This window comes from Emys orbicularis, chromosome 1 (assembly GCF_028017835.1).
Source record: "Emys orbicularis isolate rEmyOrb1 chromosome 1, rEmyOrb1.hap1, whole genome shotgun sequence".
Lineage (NCBI taxonomy): Eukaryota > Metazoa > Chordata > Testudines > Emydidae > Emys > Emys orbicularis.
The window spans coordinates 103120999-103140797 of NC_088683.1; the positions used below are offsets into that span (position 1 = coordinate 103120999).

At 42.8% G+C, this 19799-nt stretch overlaps 1 protein-coding gene across 1 annotated transcript in view; it reads right to left on the reverse strand.

The window, feature by feature from the left end:
* The window catches only part of RFX4 (regulatory factor X4), a 105154-nt gene that overhangs the window by 19619 nt on the left and 65736 nt on the right, over positions 1–19799 (reverse strand). Inside the window, exons 13-15 of the mRNA XM_065422431.1 lie at positions 18044–18163; positions 16705–16866; positions 7515–7674 (exon numbers count right to left, since the gene is read on the reverse strand). Coding sequence (XP_065278503.1) covers positions 7515–7674; positions 16705–16866; positions 18044–18163 — 442 coding nt within the window. The remainder of the gene's footprint in view (positions 1–7514; positions 7675–16704; positions 16867–18043; positions 18164–19799) is intronic.

Here is a 19799-nt window from a genome sequence, read left to right on the forward strand (position 1 = left end):
GATCGGTTCTGGGTCCGGTTCTGTTCAATATCTTCAGTGATTTAGATATTGGCATTGAGAGTATACTTATAAAGTCTGCGGACGATACCAAACTGGGAGAGGTTACAAGTGCTTTGGAAGATAAGATTAAAATTCTGGGCAAACTGGAGAAATGGTCTGAAGTAAATAGGATGAAATTCAATAAGGACAAATGCAAAGTACTCCACTTAGGAAGGAACAATCAGTTGCACACATACAAAATGGGAAATGACTGCCTAGGAAGGAGTACTGCGGAAAGGGATCTGGGAGTCAGAGTGGATCACAAGCTAAATATGAGTCAACAGTGAAACACTGTTGCAAAAAAAGCGAACATCATTCTGGGATGTATTAGCAGGAGTATTGTAAGCAAGACACGAGAAGTAATTCTTCCGCTCTATTCCACGCTGATTAGGCCTCAACTGGAGTATTGTGTCCAGTTCCGGGCGCCACATTTCAGGAAAGATGTGGACAAATTGGAGAAAGTCCAGAGAAGAGCAACAAAAATTATTAAAGGTCTAGAAAACATGACCTATGAGGGAAGATTAAAAAAATTGGGTTTGTTTAGTCTGGAGAAGAGAAGACTGAGAGGGGACATAACAACATTTTTCAAATACATAAAAGGTTGTTACAAGGAGGAGGGAGAAAAATTGTTCTTCTTAACCTCTGAGGATAGGACAAGAAGCAATGGGCTTAAATTGCAGCAAGAGCAGCTTAGGTTGGACATTAGGAAAAACTTCCTAACTGTCAGAGTGGTTAAGCACTGGAATAAATCGCCTAGGGAGGTGGTGGAATCTCCATCACTGGGGATTTTTAAGAGCAGGTTGGACAAAACCTGTCAGGGATGGTCTAGATCAGTGGTCCCCAACCTTTTTCGTCTGGCGGGCGCCAGACAACGAGCCAACGCGGACTGTGGCCGGCGGACAAGCATCCACCGAAATGCCACCGAGAAGCGGCAACGACAATAGGCGTCGCCGCCAAACGTCGGCAGCATTTTGGCGGCGACGCCTCTGGATGCTGCTGCTTGTCGGCGGCATTTCAGCAGATGCTCCTCCGCCGGCCAGTACGCAGGCGCACATAGATGCCATGGTGCCCGCGGGCACCGCGTTGGGGACCACTGGTCTAGATAATGCATAGTCCTGCCTTGAGTGCAGTGGACTGGACTAGATGACTTCTCGAGGTCCCTTCCAGTTCTATGATTCTATGAAGGCTGACAGGAGGATTGGAAGCTTCACCTACACACACAGCGTGCCAGGCTTCCATAGTTCTTTACTGCAAACAGGCCCAAACTATGCCAGTTAGATACCAATCTATATTCTTGTTATGGTAATTCTCCCTGAAGTAGTACACAGTGCCTTTGAATCTGGGGAATTTGCTGTGTGCCAGACTCCTGGTTGTTCCAAAGGAATTTGGAGTGACATGGGAACAGAGAAAACTGTCATCAAAGACTCAAAAGGCAGCAGTCGGATTGTAGGACTTAGAAGAAAGAAGCCAGCTCGTTAGATGCCCCTCACAAAACATGTCCTGAGTGAATAAGCAAAAGCTACAAGAGAAAGAAGTGAAGATAAAGTCCACAAAACAAATCCTTGGCTCTGCACTGAAGAGGGATGAAGACTATGTTACAGCTTTACCAACTATGTCATCAACAATATGACAAACCCATTTGACCCTGAATCACATCCAGAGGTGCTTATTAACATATCTACTAGACTTCATGTAACATTAAATGTACAAGAGTCTCTACTGAAAATAGTAGATGCTGGTGAAAAACAAATGGAGAGATTTAGGAAAGGTACACTTGATTCTGATGGGACATGTAGCTTCTTCAGCCCAGGCAAGAAAACTGGCATCAAAACATTTGCTAATATGGCCAAGAAGACCAAATTTAAGTCTGGCAAAGGTGGGACACTTACAGCAGCTATAAGTGCAGAAATTGTTTTCCGCAAAGCCCTATCTGTAGAAAGATGCAGAGATGATGTTTCAATGGCAATTGTTCTTAGTCATCCAATAGGACCTGTGCCTGTGACCCTCTTCCATGCTGATGAAACAATGAGAACACACAAAGCTGAATTAGTGCATCAGCTGGAAGCTCAAGCTGAAAGAATCCATGAGCTAAGAGCATGCAACAAAGAAACCACCATATACATCAGAGATGCCATGGCTATCATACAATGATGGCTGGAGACAAATACATTCCACACATTCAGTGAACTGGCTGCTGAGTTCTTGAGGCAGGTCCTAGGATTTCACAAAGCTAGTTCTGTAAATTGAAGTCTCTGCGAGATATGACAACAGTAACACTAATAAAACTGCAGAAAGACAGCACTGGACAGGATCTAAGGTTGAATGCAAGAAATACCAGGTGACTGGTGAATGCCCTGTGCCTCCATGGAAAAAGTTTCTAAACGTGGCATCCAACAAGCAGTCACTTGTAAAATTCCTCTGTGAATACATGGTTCAAAATGCACCTGAGAGTGTAGGAGTACACCCAACACAAGAACATAAGAACTGCCATACTGGGTCAGACCAAAGGTCCATCAAGCCCAGTATCCTGTCCTCTGACAGTGGCCAATGGCAGGTGCCCCAAAGGGAATGAACAGACAGGTTATCATCAAGTGATCCATGCCCTGTCACCCAATCCCAGCTTCTGGCAAACAGAGGCTAGGGACACTTTTTCTGCCCACAAACACTCCTTCTTGCTGGAGGCTTTTCCAATGGTGAGGTAGCAAAGTCCATCACCAATAGAGATGTTGAAGAAGCCCAAGCCTTGTACAATATTCAAGAGGAAGTGGACACAAGGATGCTTCTGCATGCTATATGTGCCAATATGGCTTTTGAGTCTTTTAGGGTATGTCTACACTACCCGCCGGATCGGCGGGTAGTGATCGATCTATCGGGGATCGATTTATCGTGTCTAGTGTAGACACGATAAAATCGATCCCCGAGCGCTCTCCCGTTGACTCCGATATGCCACTGCCATGAGAGGCGCAAGCGGAGTCGACGGGGGAGCGGCAGCAGTCAACTCAGCGCCGTGCACACGCCGCGGTAAGTAGACCTAAATACGTCGACTTCAGCTACACTATTCTCGTAGCTGAAGTTGCGTATCTTAGGTCGATCCCCCCTCCCCCAGTGTAGACCAGGGCAAAGTGTCAAAGGAACCATAGCAATTAGGTCACCTGAAACAGAGGTTTTGGTCCTGGCTGTTCACTACCTTCCATAAATGGAATACATAGCGTGTGGATTGAAACCAGGCACCATTACGAGCATGACTGACTAGTGTCGCTTCGTATCTGTGCATGCAGTTTGTGACACATTCACACACTCCTGAATTCTGCAACATACTTCTTGCTGTACATGCATTGATAGGATGCATCTGTGTCATCCCTATTTGGGATTGGGGGGGGGGGGGGAAATCTGTGTTTAGTGTTGTCAAAACAAAGGGAACTTACCTCATCAGAGATCTTGCCAAATTGGGAGAGTGTGACAGACAAGCCACAATTTCTGCAGCAAGGAAGTTGGTAGCAGTGCTGTATGACCAGCGTGAGAAAGGAGATCCACATTGCTTGTGGCTCAATGTAGCCATCAGAAAGGACAAGTCGTCGGCCAAACTCCCACCACACGAGGACAGTTTTGAAGAGTATGTCAAAAGAGCATCTTGGCAGACAAAGATTTGGATGTCTTCACACACACAGGTAAACCAGATATTGGATCATCATTGCAATATGGATGGGCAAATGTGGATGATGAGCTACTTCTTGTATTCTCCAAGGGCCAGTGGCATCTGAGCTTCTACAAAACTGTATCTCTGCCTGCAACAGTAGGGGTCACTGCACAATAAACTGTCAGTAGTCAGAACAAACTTCCCTGCAGTGAACTGTGTGTATGCAAGGCAATGAAGACTGGGTAACCAATGGACTCTTGACAGAAATCATAATGAACAAGATAATGATAATGATGCTGACTAGAAATGTCACCAGTGCTATTACAGTTCAATGATACCTGTACTAATTTATTATTAGATTTTACTTTAGCCTTTAGATTGTTGTTGTGATGCTTTGAAATCCATTTTTATGTCTTGAAATAATAACAAAAACAAATGCAAATATTTCAAAGTGGCCATTTTAACGTGTTGATGGTGTCATTGTTTATCCCCGTTTCTATGGTAATGGCACCACTTGACAGCTCCCCATCATATGTTATCTTAAGGTAGACATAATAAGCTTTCAAATTATATATGATGTGCTTGTGTGTAGAGCGGGTACATTAAGTTGACCAAATTGGTGGTCACTGCTGCTCGCCCATAGAGGGGTATGTTTTTAAAGTGTTCAAACATATTGCACTCTAACTGCCCTATGTACACTCTATTGGTGTATTCTAAAAGGTCCTTAGTTCACGTTAACGCAAACTAGGTACTTTTTGGAATGTGCCAACAGGAGCAACACAGCACAGCTGGGCGCTTTGCAGATCACACCCCTCTGGTGCGCTCTGCCACGCCATGTAAACAAGCCTCAGGAATCTTGGTTTCCATTTCAGATTCTGGAAGGGAATGTGCTCTAGTAGCCACAGACTCTTCTGCCTGTCCCCCCAAACTTGATCCCTTCTGTCCCATGCCCTCCAATCCAACCTTGTCCTAGTCCTGTGTCTTCCCCACCCCGGCTCCTCATTTCAATCCCATTCTTCTCAACTAGCCAGTCCCAGTCTCCACTCTTAAGGCATCTCATCTTAGTCCCAATCTTCTTGCCCAGCAAGTCCTAGGCCTGGTCTACTTTAGAAAGTTAGTTTGGCTTAACTATGTCAGTCAGGGGTGTGTAAAAAATCCACCCCCCTAAGTAGTGTAGCAAAGCCAACCTAAGTCCCCATGAAGACAGTGCTAGGGGAGGTGAATTCACTACATAAATGGGAGAATTCCGCCTCTCTGTTTAGATAGTGTCTATACTGAAGCCCTGCAGAGGTGCAGCTGTGCCACTGCAACATTTTAAAAGTAGACAAGGCCTCAGTCTCACCCCTCTGGACTCCCTGGACCAGTTTCAGTCTTCTTGCTCATCTAATCCCAGTCTCTCCCCATTTCAACTCCCAATTTCCCTTCCCACCCACACCATCAGCCTCCAGTCTCAGTTTCACCCATGTAGGCTCCTTGTCCTAATCTATTCCCTCTGCCCCATTTCAGGCCCCCTCTGCATTTGAAATAGGCAGCTTCCTCCTTCATGCTGCCTGGACCCAGCAAGGTGGGCACTGAGAGCACAGGAGAGACAGTCTTTGATGTCTGCACTTCTCCGTTACCAGGATTTCTCAGATCACCTAAAGCTATCTGGAGTTACTGGGTAATCAGGAGGTTGTGAATAATTACCTGTGCAGTAACAGGCCAACAGAGGGCAGCGTGAATGAGGGTGAATTTGCTGCTGCTCCTTTCCTCGTGCTCAGAAGGGATACAGGTCACCAGACAGCGAAGGTTCCAGGGCAGTTTGAAGGCATTAGGTCACAGAGGCAAGCTTTCTCATGGCCCCTGGGCAGAACACAGTGATTGGAGGCAGCTAGCAGAGTCTAACTGAAATCTGCCAGTGCCTTTGGGCCTGGCACCTAAGGTGCCTCTAGCATGTGTCTGGCAAGTGGCACATAGACCACGCCACTAAGGATGATTTCAAGACAAAGGTTGGTACTGCAGAGTTGCCAAGACCTCCCACGGGGTGGACAATTACAAGGATTTCCATGCTGCTGTTAGCGTGACTCTCGCAGCTCGTAGAAGAAGGGTAAGCAGTTTCTGTCTTGTTATCCTCCACACTCTCTCCTAGGAGGTGCCATTGATATACACAATATAATTTCTTCATTTGGTATTTTGCAAGAATATTTTCTGACTGTGTTAAAGGATATTTGCGCACTGGTGCACATCAGTCTTATGTGCGCGAGGTTTCCAACTTTTCCACCTACTCTCCAGAATAAGTCTCACTAACCCCTTCCCATCTTGGACAGTTTAACTGGGCTTTAGGAGTAAAGAATTTTACATGGCATCTCAAAAGAAAAGAAAAGAAAAGAAAAGAAAAGAAAAGAAAAGAAAAGAAAAGGCCACAACAAGAAGTTACACTTCTGCCACTTTCAATATTTCCATCAGTACAACTGGGCTAATTAAGAAATGTCCAATAAATCCCCTCGTTTAAAACACAGCTGAATGTCACTATCTCAGCATCTTCCCAGGAAGGTTTGGAGTCTTGTATTATCTATTATTGTCACCACTGCAAATTCAGAGGAAAGCAGTAATGATCCCTCAATATTTATTTTCAAGAAAGCTGCTTTTATCATGAAGCTTTCATTTTGTTTTGCATGACTGGCCCCAACTACAAAAAGATACATTTACATTTTCTGAGCATGACTCACAATGACTCTGAGCTTGACTCTTTGTCTTAAGCCCTGTTATGTGGTAAAATAAAAGTCAGTGTAAAAACTCTTGAGCCCTTTAAAGTGCTCTCCTCATCAGTACTCTGCAAAGCTTTTGCATTCCAGAGGGTATCCATCTTCAGTGATGACTGATAGTAGCTCCAGCAGAAATTGTTCTAGAAAAGTCAGAAGAGGTTCTCTCCAGCTGAGGATCTGCATTTTGTGTGAAATTCAGCCTGGGTCGAGGACCAGAGCCCTGAGCATCACTTAAGCCCTTAATGGGGAATAGACATTGTGCTGGCTCTCCACAAAGCAATGAATCTCGAATCTTCCGCCATGGGGTAGGCATTTCCACACATGGAAACTGTGGGCAGAGCTTGAGGAATTCAGTAAGAAGTCTTCACCTTCTGTTGCATGCAGGCTATCAACAACATCTCCCACACTCCTAATTCTGGTACATGCATGGGCCTGCCCAATGGGTGATTTTGTTATGGTGTTTGGCTAGTTGTGGAAGGGACAGAGGAGCTCTCTGAGCTTGATACAGAGCCCTGTAAGTTGGGAATATACAGAATGGCTATTGCTTTGGAACAGGAGTGTTGTGAGGCTGTGTTAAAGTTTGTAAAGTGCTCCAAGATCTTTAATAAATGTGCTATGTCACTGTTTATTATTTTCATTGGTCAGCATTACTTCGAGGCTTTGACACGTTTGTTATGTTCGATCCTCCTTCTAGTTCAAAAATTGTCTGTCTTTCCAAACCCTGGAAATTGTTGCTCTGTGAGACTAGCAATTAGCTTGGTGAAGGAAGGTTAGCTTTTCTTGACATACCTAGGCCATTGACATAGAATAATAGGAATCAGAGATAGAAAGAAACCTAAATAGATCATTCATCCAGTCCTTCTCCCTTTAGAACTTATTTTCCAGGTTTCCTTGTGTTTATGACTAGCATTATGTTTTAAATGCATAAATGGAAATATGTGAGAGACCATATAACCATACAACACTATCACATTGCAATGAAGATCTATTCCCTCAGGAAACAGACCTTGGATTCCAACTGCTTTTGAAAAAAAAATATTGCAAATTTAGACTAGTCCTTAAAACTCAAATAAACAAACTGGAAAGTGACCTACCCGTGTTCCTCTCTGTGGGGGTAAACAGGTATCCTGTGTGTGACAGATGAAGAAGGCACATGAGGACTTCTCATGCAGGGCAGCTGTTGCGAGTTTTCAGCAGGTGACCCAGCAGCTGTTGTCACAGTGTACGTGAGTGACCATGTATAGGACTGCATAGCTCCTGCAGAACAAACAAAGTTGACGTTCATAGTTAACATGAGCTGTAGTCCTTTGAAACGATCCATTTTGAAACAGCCAGTAAAGAACAATCTAATAAGGTGATGCCAATGAAGACTATCAACCAAAGGAGGTGAATAAAAATGGGTATAGTGCAGTGGTTCTCAAACTTCCACGTAGCAAGCCTCTGAGTGTGACCCCACTTATAAATTAAAAACATTTTTTTATATATCTAACACCATTATATATGCTGGAGGCAAAGCGGGATTTGGGGTGGAGGCCGACAGCTCACGACCCCCCATGTAATAACCTCACGACCCCCTGAGGGGTCCCGACCCCCAGTTTGAGAACCCCTGGTATAGTGATAGCAGTAAAACACCCATTTTTGAAGAACACTTCAAAAGGTACAAATAGGTGAGCTAGAATATCGGATACTGGGAGACAATCCAGACACAACTGGCATTTTTGAAACATAGCAGGATGTGACTAATCAATGCAATGCTGTAACTTGTGCCTATAAACTTTTGGGCAGGGACTGTCTTTTTGATCAGTTTGTACAGCACCTAGCACACTAGGGTCCTGGTCCATGACTAGGGTTCTTAGGCACTACAGTAATATAAATAGAAATATAATAAATATAAATATAATATAATATACAAAATACAGGACAGAGCTTAGAGCTGTGAGAACGGCACTAGCACAAAACATTGCATAGACATTATGGGCCAAATCATGAGCCCCTCTCTGCAACAGAGTGGAGCTCCGTGCCGGCTGACTTGATCCTCAGGATGATCAGAGCTGGTGTGGTAGAAAGAATGGTCAGGGCCCTTGGGACCTGGAAGAGGGTTGGACTCAGGCAAATGAATTCCCTGCAGCCTGACTTGGCTTTCATCTACCCACCAATCTAAGTTCTTATGTGGTCCCCATCACTGTGGTATCAGATTGGCTCCCAAAATAATAACAAGTGCACACTTGGAGACGTTCCTTTCTCTCTTCCCGCTAGTCAGCAGGGACTAGGCTTTGTTGACTTCATTAATGTGCTTCTATTCTAGGAAGGTTAAGGCAAAGAAGTGGGTTTTGCATTTTGCTCTGAAAGTGCTGAAGTTTTTAGTCAGCCTGGTCTCTTCCAGGTGGGAACTCCAGATTTATGGGCCAGCTCCTGAGAAACCTTGTCCTCTCTATGTGACTCCCATCCTTGAGGTTGGTGATCCCATAATTCTGGGGTAAAATAGCTGTTGTGGATGAGGGCCAAAATCTTGAATTTGACCCAGTATAGAACAGGGAGCCAATTAAGATAGCAGAATAGAGGTCACCAGGTGCTTTCAGCTCTCTTTCTCCAGCTAAAAAAGGGAATGGACTAGAGTTTCAGGAGCTGATTTGGATTTTCCTTCAGCACCTCTAGGACTTCTGTTGTGTGATAGGACCTAATTCAGAGAGGCAAGTTATTGTGTTGTCAGCTCTGTGTTCATTGTATTGCTCTTGGTGAATGGAATGGAGAAGCAGTCTCACATGTGGGTGATTTTCTTCAGAAAGTCAGGCAGATAGTTCTTTGTAGTGGGAAGTGCTCAATTCTGGGACTGAAGTCGGACACCCTGTGCTAAACAAGGTGATTCATAGACTGAAACACTCCAACAGGTTGTGACTTTATGGCTGCTAAGGTGGAGAAGAGGTGGGAGTTCTTTGCATGTTTCATGCCTGAGGGTAGGTTCACAAGAATTGCTTGTGCTACAGCCTGTCTGCATTTGCTTCTGTTCTCCATCACTAACACTTGAATTATCTTCCTTTCTACTTCTGTTACAGGTTTGCAGAGAACCACTGAGATCTATGGGAGCAATGATGAGGGTGCAGGCATTCCAGTGCTAGAACATCAATGGTTGTGTTTAATGAGTGGTCACAGTGACTCAACAGAGCTTCTATCCTACAGCATTTTGGTGGGGTGGAATTACCTGCAAGTATGTTTTGGACTTGACTGGGTCCAGGCCATTACGGTGGCTTCCTTTTTGTCTGGAAACCAGCCTGAAGGAGGTGATGGTCAGTCCAGCATAGGGGCCATTTCTTGTGTCCCCTATATCAGGTCAGGTTCCCCTTTTTAAGTGAGAAGAAAGATCTAATAGTCACAGCTGGGCTCAAAATCAATGAATCTATAGCCAAGTCCCATTCAAAATTCAGGTCCAAAGCATGACCTGCTCTGTGTGTAGAGCCAGATGTTACCTATGAGAAACTAAAGATGGAAACTGGGGCGAAGAGGTTTTAGGCCATTGCATTGGAGGGGTTGTCAATATGGCTGCTGAAATCTCCCAGGACTATCGTCGGAACGTCTTCACCATGCCTGACAGCAGCACCTCAGGCTGCTGCTCTAGGAAAGGCTTGCTTTCTGGAAGGTCTGAAGACTAGCAGTTTGCATACGGTGGATTTGTCTCTGGATTTGCAGAGCAGCTGATTATTGAAAGATTTTGTGTCAAGGAGGCCTCTCTTGCATTTGAGGCTGGACTGGAAAAGAATGACTACTCACCCCTTCTCTCCCTTGTGGAGGGAATGCAGTAGCTTTCACAGGGTGACCTGCACATGAAGAGAGAGGGGGAGGAGTGGCTCAGATTTGGAAGGTCTCAATTTCCTGTTGGAGGAAGAAGAATGCTGCCGGGTACATGTGTGTATGTATGTGTTAAGGGAGGGCATCAGTGAGACCCCTCCCATACATTGTGGTAGGGCAAAAGGTAGGAGGAGAGGCAATTGAAGAGACTGTGGTTGTTTCATTTTTTAAAACACCAGCTACCAGAACCCCAATCCCACAACTCTTACACAATCAATCTCATTGACTTCAATGGAATCCAGAAGACAGCCTTTTTTAGCTGCTGTACCCACTGAACTGAACCGAACTGAATGTAAAACAATAGTGGTTGAGTGATTTGACAACACTTTGTTCTTCTTTGTGTTTTCAGCCTTCAGGATTTGAATAAACTTAGAAAGTTCTTTTACTTCATTTCACTTTATTTTTTACTATTTGCTTTTTTAAGTCTGACTACATTGTTGAGAACATGACAGCAAGAGGCCCTCTGTAGGAAGCACAATGTATAAATAGCTCTGCTAAAAGCCCAACAACAGCCCTGTTGTGCTATCACACAGCAAAGCCAAAAATGCAAAGGAATTTCATGCACGGAAGTGTGATTCGTACTACAAACCCTTACTGTACTTGTTGGTGTGTGTGTACTGCTGTGAATAGAACCATATAGCCAGGCCGATTAGCTATTGCCCTGCCTCTTGTGCAGTCATTTATACCAGTGCAAAGTGAATGCAAAGTGGCTGTAAAATGGTACCATTTCACAATGGGAGCATTTTACAGCCACTTTGCACTGGATTGCAAAGGTGCATAGCATCACTGAATGGAAAATCCACACCCCTGAGCAATGCAATTTTGCCGCCTAATCACCAGTGTAAACGGTGCTATGTTGATGGGAGGGATTCATAGCTACTGTCAACATAGCTACTGCCTCTTGGGGAGGTGGATTAATTACCCTGAGAGGAGAAGCTCTCCCATTGGCGTAGGTAGTGTCTTCACTAAGTGCTATAGTGGTGCAGCTGAATCGGTGCAGCTGTGCCACCGCATCGCTGTGCGTGTAGACAAGCCCTCAGTCTCTCCAAAATAGGGAGATTGGCTTACAAATCAGATTTTTAAAAACCATACATTTGGGGTTCTTTTCATTTGCTTTCTGGTGCTGGATCCTTTAGGGTTTGCATCATCAAGCTTTTCTCTGCAACCATGAGGGCTAGAAACTTACCTTAATTTTTAAACAAAAAATAGCATTCTCATGAATCCAGGAGCTGGAGCTTTAAGTAAAAGCACCAAATATCATGAGACTCTTGATAAAAACATGAGAACTGGCCACACTCACTAAGAGTTTACAAGAACAGCCCAAATGGAGAATTAATACCAAGTCAGCACCCTGTGGAATAGTGTACAGTACTATTGAAATGAATCTTTAATTCAAATATACATTCCCTTGTAACTGAGAGGAAGGCAGTGGAGATGGGGATGACAAGGAGGTGGAGAAATGATTAGTTATCTAGTAGCAAACATTTACAATGCAGAATTTCTGTAAGCCAGTTCAGGTTCTTCTAACAGCAATTGCATTAGCAAATGAGTAATCCCAGGCTTTAAGAGAGGACTGCAGAGTCAACCATATACCCATCACTTTTGTTACAATATTGTTGTAATTTGACCAATCATTAATCTGGCCTTTGTAATTTAGAAAGAATTAGGGCTAATTATCCTTTTAAACTTTCAGTAATTTAACAGAAAAATTTAAATAAAATGTTAACTGGGCATGCCAGATGTTTTACACCAGAGCAATCTATATAGGATTTACCTTACTTTAGTTCGGTGTCATCTAATCACAGTGATTTAATTTGCTGCTTTTGTGTTTGACCATTGAGTGCATGCAGAAAGTTTAAAAAGCAAGTTTAATAGTTAACTTTTATTGCCAGTGCCACAAGCAGCAAAGACTTAATGACACCTTAAATTGGGGAACTGCAAGCTATTGGTAACCAACCAGATTAGTTTTCTAGTTGTACAATGCATTTCCACACTGCTACATTTACCTAAATTTAAAAAAAAAAACATTAAAGAAAGGCAACACAGTAACTTTTAAATACATCTCAAGAGAATTGCTGGTTAGAGCCACATATCTGGAGCAAATACGCAGAATTAAAAAACAAACAAAAGAAAATACATTGAGAATTTTACACTTCATCCCTCAAATCCTCGCCTGGTATAAATATACATAACTCTACTGAGCTGGAGTATTTACATTTTCAAATATTTTGATTTTTACCTTACATGCTGTGTAAGCACTAAGGCCTGGTCTATACATAAACGTTTTATCAATACAACTATTTTGAGTAGGGGTGTGATTTTTTTACTAACATAGTTGTACTAATACAAGCCCTAGTATAGATTCAGTTAGGCTGGTATAAAGGTGAGACTGCACCTAAAACTTAGGTCAACATAGCTATGTCGCTCAGGGCTGTGAAAAATGTTGTGCCCTGTACAATGTAGTTAGGTTGACCTAATCCCTACTGTAGACACAGCCTCTTGAGGGGATGGATTTACTACAGCAGTGGAAAAATCCCTTCTGTTGCTGTAGCAAGTGTCTACACTTCAGTGGTGTAGCTGCTGTGCCATTTTAGTGCTTGTAGTGTAGACATGCCCACCAGTATATCTTATTCCCCTTCCTGAACTGAAATAAACTTTAGGCTTTATAGCTATAAATAAGCATTTTTATACTGGAATAACTGCATCCACACTAGGGGCATTTTGCTACTTTATCTATGCTAGTGTAGTTAATGAGGAAAACCTTTCTAGTGTAGACCAGCCCTCAGAATCAAGAAAAACATGGATATGAAGTATCTTTTACATTTTTATTAAAAAACCTCCCCTTTTTATTTTATCATCAACATACATGAACTTTCCACACAAATGCCTTTTACATTTTTCATATGTCTGGAATGTTATCTGCATCGACATCATCACCAGTTTTGGGTAATTTTTTTGATGTCCCCTCTAATGTTTTTAAAAACGTCCTATTATATTTTTCTACAAACTGCAGAATATACCCTATATTAATTGATACCCTAGAACTATGGCACATCGATTAGCCAAGATGGTTTATAATAGGTCTACAGCACACACAAAGTAAAATAGAACCAATTCCTGCAGCTGCAATGTTTCCGGTTCTGTATTACTTTACTTATATGAACCCCTATTCATATAAGTTGCGTTCTAGACAAAAATTAAGATAATGGCGATTAAAATAAAGCTGAGCTCAATGGCCAGAGAGAAGCAGCCATTCTGCCAAACAAAAGAATACAGGGAGAAAACGGGGGAGGTGGGGAAATGAAGAGCTGGTGAAAAAGGAGGACTATAATGATTAAAGATGAACTGTCTTGAGCAGAAAGGTCTTCCATGGAGGCTTAGCTAAGACAGGCTGTGGTAGAAATGCTCAGGTGGAGGGTTCCTTAGCCATAGTCTGTGTCTATCCTGAGGCTTCACCCTAGCAGTCCTCAGCCTTGGAGGGCCATAGCAGGAGAGAGAGAATCACTCAAGCACCTTAATAAACATAATTAAAGTACAAATAAATTAACATAATGCCAGTGTGAGTCCCTTCCATGTTTCCCCTCTCTTACTGCCTCAGACCATTCTCATTTTGTATGTCATTCCTTTGAGGGGCAGCACACAGTTACCTGATTTTCAATTTCTTGTTACTGGGGGAGATTTTCTGGCCTGTGTTACGTAGGTGGCCCGACTAGATGATCACAATGGTCCCTTCTGGCCTTGACATCTATGAATCAAATTATTCATAAAATCTATGTCTCAAGTCTCTACTGGGGAGAGCACATAGCATGCGGCTTTATTCAACCAGTGTCTTTTCTTTTGTGCTCACCCTTCATGTCCAAGAACCACATGACTCTGGTCTTGTGGTCTTGCTGTTCAGGACATGGGATTGTCATATTTTCACACCAAATATAGTCTCTAAAGTCTCAAACAAGAAGCAAACCTGAGGTTTCCACAATGCTATGTAGGATTAAAATGCTCTTAAATCTATTTCAGCCACAAATACACGCTGTGGTTCCCTGGGATGTTTTTGAAGGCATGAAAAAGATTTGGCAGAAACCTTTATTCGTCCTTTAACTACTGTCAGTCTCCAGGATGATAAATTGCCACTTCCTGGAATTTTTCTAGAAGCTTTTGTTGCTACTCTAGAGCCCTCCAAAAGTGAAAGTTATATCATTCATTTCACCACTGAGAGCCAGGACAGCATCGGGTGCCTGGAATATCTTCTGACAATCATTCAAGTTCCTGACTCCTTTCCTGCATCTGTAGACTCAAAATAGGAAAACAAAATATTTTTGACCCCAGACACTTAAAGGTCATGACTGGCCCTGGCCACCACCTCCTGAATGTATAATCTGTCTTTCATATCAGAGAGCTTATGAGAGGAATTTAACATGCAGAATGTAAAGGCCCACTTGTGTGCGCCAAATTGCAAGCCAGTTGTGTGCCTACTGGTTCATTTGCGGTTCTTGGAATCCCTAGCCACAAACTGAGTATCTTCATGCACAAATTACTAATTAGGACTTTTTCATGCCATTTGATACACAATGTGTTCCTGAAACTGCTATAATTATATATGCAATTATAGGCATGCAGTTGCATACAGGCCACAGGCCTCCATTTCCTAAATTCTGTCCTTGTAAGATGTTGAAAGGTACGAACAAAACGTTAAAACAGAAAAACAAAACAAACCCTAGAGCAACTGAGCCAGTTTTTTAAAGGATTTAGGCACCTGAAGATGCAGACAGGCTCCATTACAATTGGGAATTGGGAGTTGAGGTGTTTTTGAAAATCCCGCGAAGAGTCTATATAGCTTTATAAATCTGGCCCATTCAAACGATGTCCATTTTTAGAGAAAGTGTGTGTTAAGTCATTGAGGGTTTTCTAAAGCACCGTTTCTCAAATGCGGCCACCAGGGGGTTTCCCAGCGGCCACGGCAGTTTCCTGGGTGAGTGAGGGAAGCATCAGCCCCTCCAAGTTCCCTGTAAGCTGCGCAGCAGTCTATTTAGCACTGCGCAGGTGCTCAGGGAACCCGCCTGGGGACCAGCCCCATCCCAGAGTCTGCACCCCCAGCTGGAGCCCTCACACCCCTGCACCCCAACCCTCTGCCCCAGCCTTGAGCCCCTCATCCCCAGCCCCACCCCAGAGCCTGCACCCAGAGGCGGAGCCCTCACACCCCTGCACCTCAACCCTCTGCCCCAGCCCTGAGCCCCCTGCCACACTCCGAACCCCTCGGCCCCACCCCCATCACATGAATTTTGTTATGTGCACCAATATGGAGGTGATGTGTCACACATCACCTCCATATTGGTGCACATAACAAAATTCATTCCACACATGGGTGGGAAAAATTAGAGGGAACACTGCTCTTCCTCCCTGTTGCTGCATGCACTGCCTCTCTGGAGACACAGGTGGGACACACAACACTTAAGGAGCAAGGTGAGAAGGCGAGGGGGGGTGAGGAGGTGAGAGGTGAGCCAGCAGCAGAGTGAGGAGGCGGGCGGGCGAGGGCGTCCTCCCCTTCCCTCCCCTCCTCTCCCCACAGCCGTCCTTCCCTTCTCCTCCCCTCCCCAGACCCAAGCCGCTCAGATATGTTTTTCATTATTATTTGGACTTCTATTATGGCAAAGTATTTTTAAATTTACTTCAGAATTGTTGTACAACCATTTTAACCAAAAAAGCAAAAGAAACAATAATAAAAAAAGACAAGAACATGTAAAGCACCTTATTTGTGTTTCTATTCTGTTAGGTCCAGTAAAGAATAGAGATAACTGTGCATTATTTTTATTGAGTCCACAAAAAAAGCCCAAAACCGTACATAAATAAATTACAATGATTTGGATATATATATGTGCATAATACTTTATTAATTTAGGAAAAATAAATAATTTTAGGAAAAAGTGTCCGTGCAGCCACCAGCAAGAGTTGGTGGTCGCACACTGAGGCCACCAAAAAATGTGTTGTGAGAAGCCCTGTAAAGTGCTGTATTTAGAAAAGGCTCTTTAAAAGTATTGCTAGAAATATGCAATTTTAAACTGAGGCTTGAAAATATTTTGGAACAAAATTGTGGCCCTGTTCTTCTAAGGGCCCCAGACATCTGCATAGAGTCCATAATGTATTGAGATATCCATCTGCTTTTACAAATTTATATCTTGATGCCCAGGAATCCATGCACACAGTGGCTCCTTTTTCAATTGCACTGCATGTCATGTTTGGCAAGATATAAAGAAAATATCTATTTCAATGATAAATACTGAACATATGCTGAGTCCGTTTTGAGAGGGCTTCTTCAGAGATAAGCTCAGATCCTCGGTGGCTCTAAATTGACACATTGCTCACAATTTTTATTGCAGGCTTTTGGTTTTTTGACAACAATTTTTTGGAAAAAAGAATGCAAGAACCAGCCATCCTTAGCCTACCTACCTGTTGTAGTTGCTATGCTAGCGTACTCTGGGGATTGACTGCTCACAGGTGAGGGTGCAGACGGCACTTCCACCAAGGTGGCAGATTTAGCTGGAGAGAATGGCACTGGGGAGGGAGTTGGAGGAGCAGGTTCTGTCAATATAATTTCTTCTTGTATTTCTGCTGAAGATTGGGAGACAGGTCATACAAATGTTGTTAAATACGGCTCGTGGAACCCTATGAAATAGATCACTCAGAAAAGTAAATTTTAGATGTAAACTCTGGTGTGTGGAGGAATTACATAAATCTGTCTTTATCTTAGGTATTTTCATGGCCCCATCTCTTGATCATTAACATGCTTATCCTCACAACATCAGTGTGAGATACTCTGTATGCCCATTTTACAGATGGGGAACTGAGGATAAATGATTTACCCAGGAAGTCTGTGGTGGAGCATAGATTTGAACCTGGATCTCCCAAATCACAGGCTAGCACCCTAACCACTGGATCATCCTTCCTCTCCTAAACCTTAGGTGTCAAATTTAGTCTATGCTAAAATGGATGGGTGAGCTTTTCAAAAACCAGCTAAGGGATTTAGCCATTCAACTCCCATTTAAATTAATTGTAGCTTCAGGGAGGGATGGAAGCTGGCTCCACTGACTCTATGCCTGCTGAGGACTCCTTCTCATCACATGCATCCTGAACTGGGATGTTACAGGTGGTCTCCACACTGCTGGGGCTGTACTGAAGTACCTGAGCACACAGCACTGAGTATCTGGCATCTGTATTTCTATTGATAATGTAGATTTTTTTTTCTTTGGAAGTTGAACATTGGTATATCATAAATAATAGCTTTGGCTTTAATCTTAACCAATGAAAATCACTCACCCCAATTCTCTTCTCAGATACAGTGGTGTAAAATCAGGAGTAACTCGACCAAAGACAGTGGACATATTATTGTAAAGCCAGTGTAAGGGAGAGGGGAATCAAGACAAGTGTCACTTAAATGTGACTGTGGTTTTATAGGTTAGTTGATGTGAACATTCAGTACAAAACTCCCTTGCTGAAATCTCAAATACAGGTTTAGGAGTTGGAATTTTCAGACCTTCATAACTAAACTCAATAGTGACAACAATAAGCAGGCAGTCTAATTCAAAATCAATTTCAGGCCACCCACTAACCAGAAAGGCTCATAATTGACTTGTCTGACATAATAACAGAACTGAAAAATGACACATTCCTTCTGGAAAGGCCTCATTAGGATGAATGGGGATAGGGAAATGCCCATGTACAGAAATGGGTGAATAATAGAATAAAATTATAGAAGGCATGTAAGGTACTGCTAAGAAAACAAACTTACCTGTGCTTCCTTCTCCTTTCATTGCCCTCATTAACTCATTAGCTCTCTCCTGACAATGCAGTGATTCTAACAGGTATAATACGTAGTCATCAAACATCAAGTGAATAAGGTGAAAAGACCCTGGGAATGAAATAATGTGAACAAACATAAAAGCAATTAATGGTCTCAATATTACTTATCACACAAATGATTACAGCATTATCAAAAAAAACAACAACCCATCAAACCACTGAATACCACTGGCCCCTGTATAGTCCTGCTACTTAAGCATGTGTCTTACTGAAAAGTGAGTCATCCATCAATGTTAAAGGCAAGTTAAGAGGGGAGGGTGTTTGTGTGTCTGGGTTCTGATTACTACAGTGTATTCATACCTCGATTTATACAGATAATGTGAATTCCGGGATCATTTCTCAGAAGTTAAATTTATGTCTCTGGGGTCCAGTTCCTGAGAAAAGTGTCCTGACAAATACCTATCATTTTGTAGTAATTATAAATCTTGAGCAAGAATTGCCTTTTGTACCAAGCTCTCTCTCCTATGTCCAAGCAAGTACTTATTAAGTCAGATGGGAAAGCAGGACATGAATCAAAATAATAAAAATCTATTCCCTGTCAAATGCACTAGCACAAAGTATTATTGAGCTAGCTGGACTGTGCATGGGGGCTTTAAACTAGAAAGATAAAGGGAGGGATATGGTGAAGGTCAGAAACTACAGGACCTGGACCCCAGCCTTCCTTCAGCATCTTCCCAGCAAGAGTCTGATTATCTTTTTGTTAGCATTCTTCAGCTGACTGGGCATTGGTACCATTTATATAGGACCTCTAAAAGCCAGAACATTTTCTTCCCAACTCTCTGGTAATGTCATTAGTGGTGCCAAGAATCAAAGCCCATTATTCATGTACGATAGGATGCCCAAACACCTTAAAATAAGTTGCTTTAACAGGAAGCATTGTGTCAGTCAGGATAGGTACAGTCTGAAGAATTTATAAATAAGGAACTTTCCCATTTTTCATAATTATATAACTGTAAGTTATGTTTGCGGTTAGACTAACTAGATTAAAAATTAAACGTGTTAAGAATCATCACACTTTAGGATGTAAACTGATTACCTAGTTGAGAGTTGGGAATAAATATTTTGCTCTCACGTCCTAGCATTGTACAGTTAGCCAAGAACAAGATAGCATACTTTTCTGCCTTTCTCTGAAGCATCAGATTACTGACAGATGTAGAATACTGAATGGGATAGACCAATGATATGTTCTGGCATTACAATTCCAAGCTACCTAAGACATCAGAGAAGGTATATGTCAGAATGATATCAATTGAGAGACTAAAAGACACCTTAAGTAAAAAAGTCCATCCACGTTTTCACTCCCTATGGCACAGCTTGAGGGTTTTATCCAGTCTATCTTTGAATAACTCGACAGATGAGGTTTCCACTACTTCCCAAACATGCTAGTGGCAATTGTGGGATGTCCCACGTGGAAAGGCTGATGCCAGAGGTATCAACACTGCTTCAGCCAATCAAAGTAGCATCAATATCTTTGGCATCAGTCCTTCCACATGAGCATCTGTCAAGTTATTAAGTACCACATTACTATAGCTGGAATAGGAAGTGTCCTGAATGTTCTGGCTTTGCCTGTGATCTCCCAACATGAGGGACAGGCATCACTCTCTTTAACAACTATCAGTCTTGGAAGTTCCAAGCACATTTCTTGGTGGTTCCTGGCAAACTACTTCCTAGGAGGCAATTTGAGA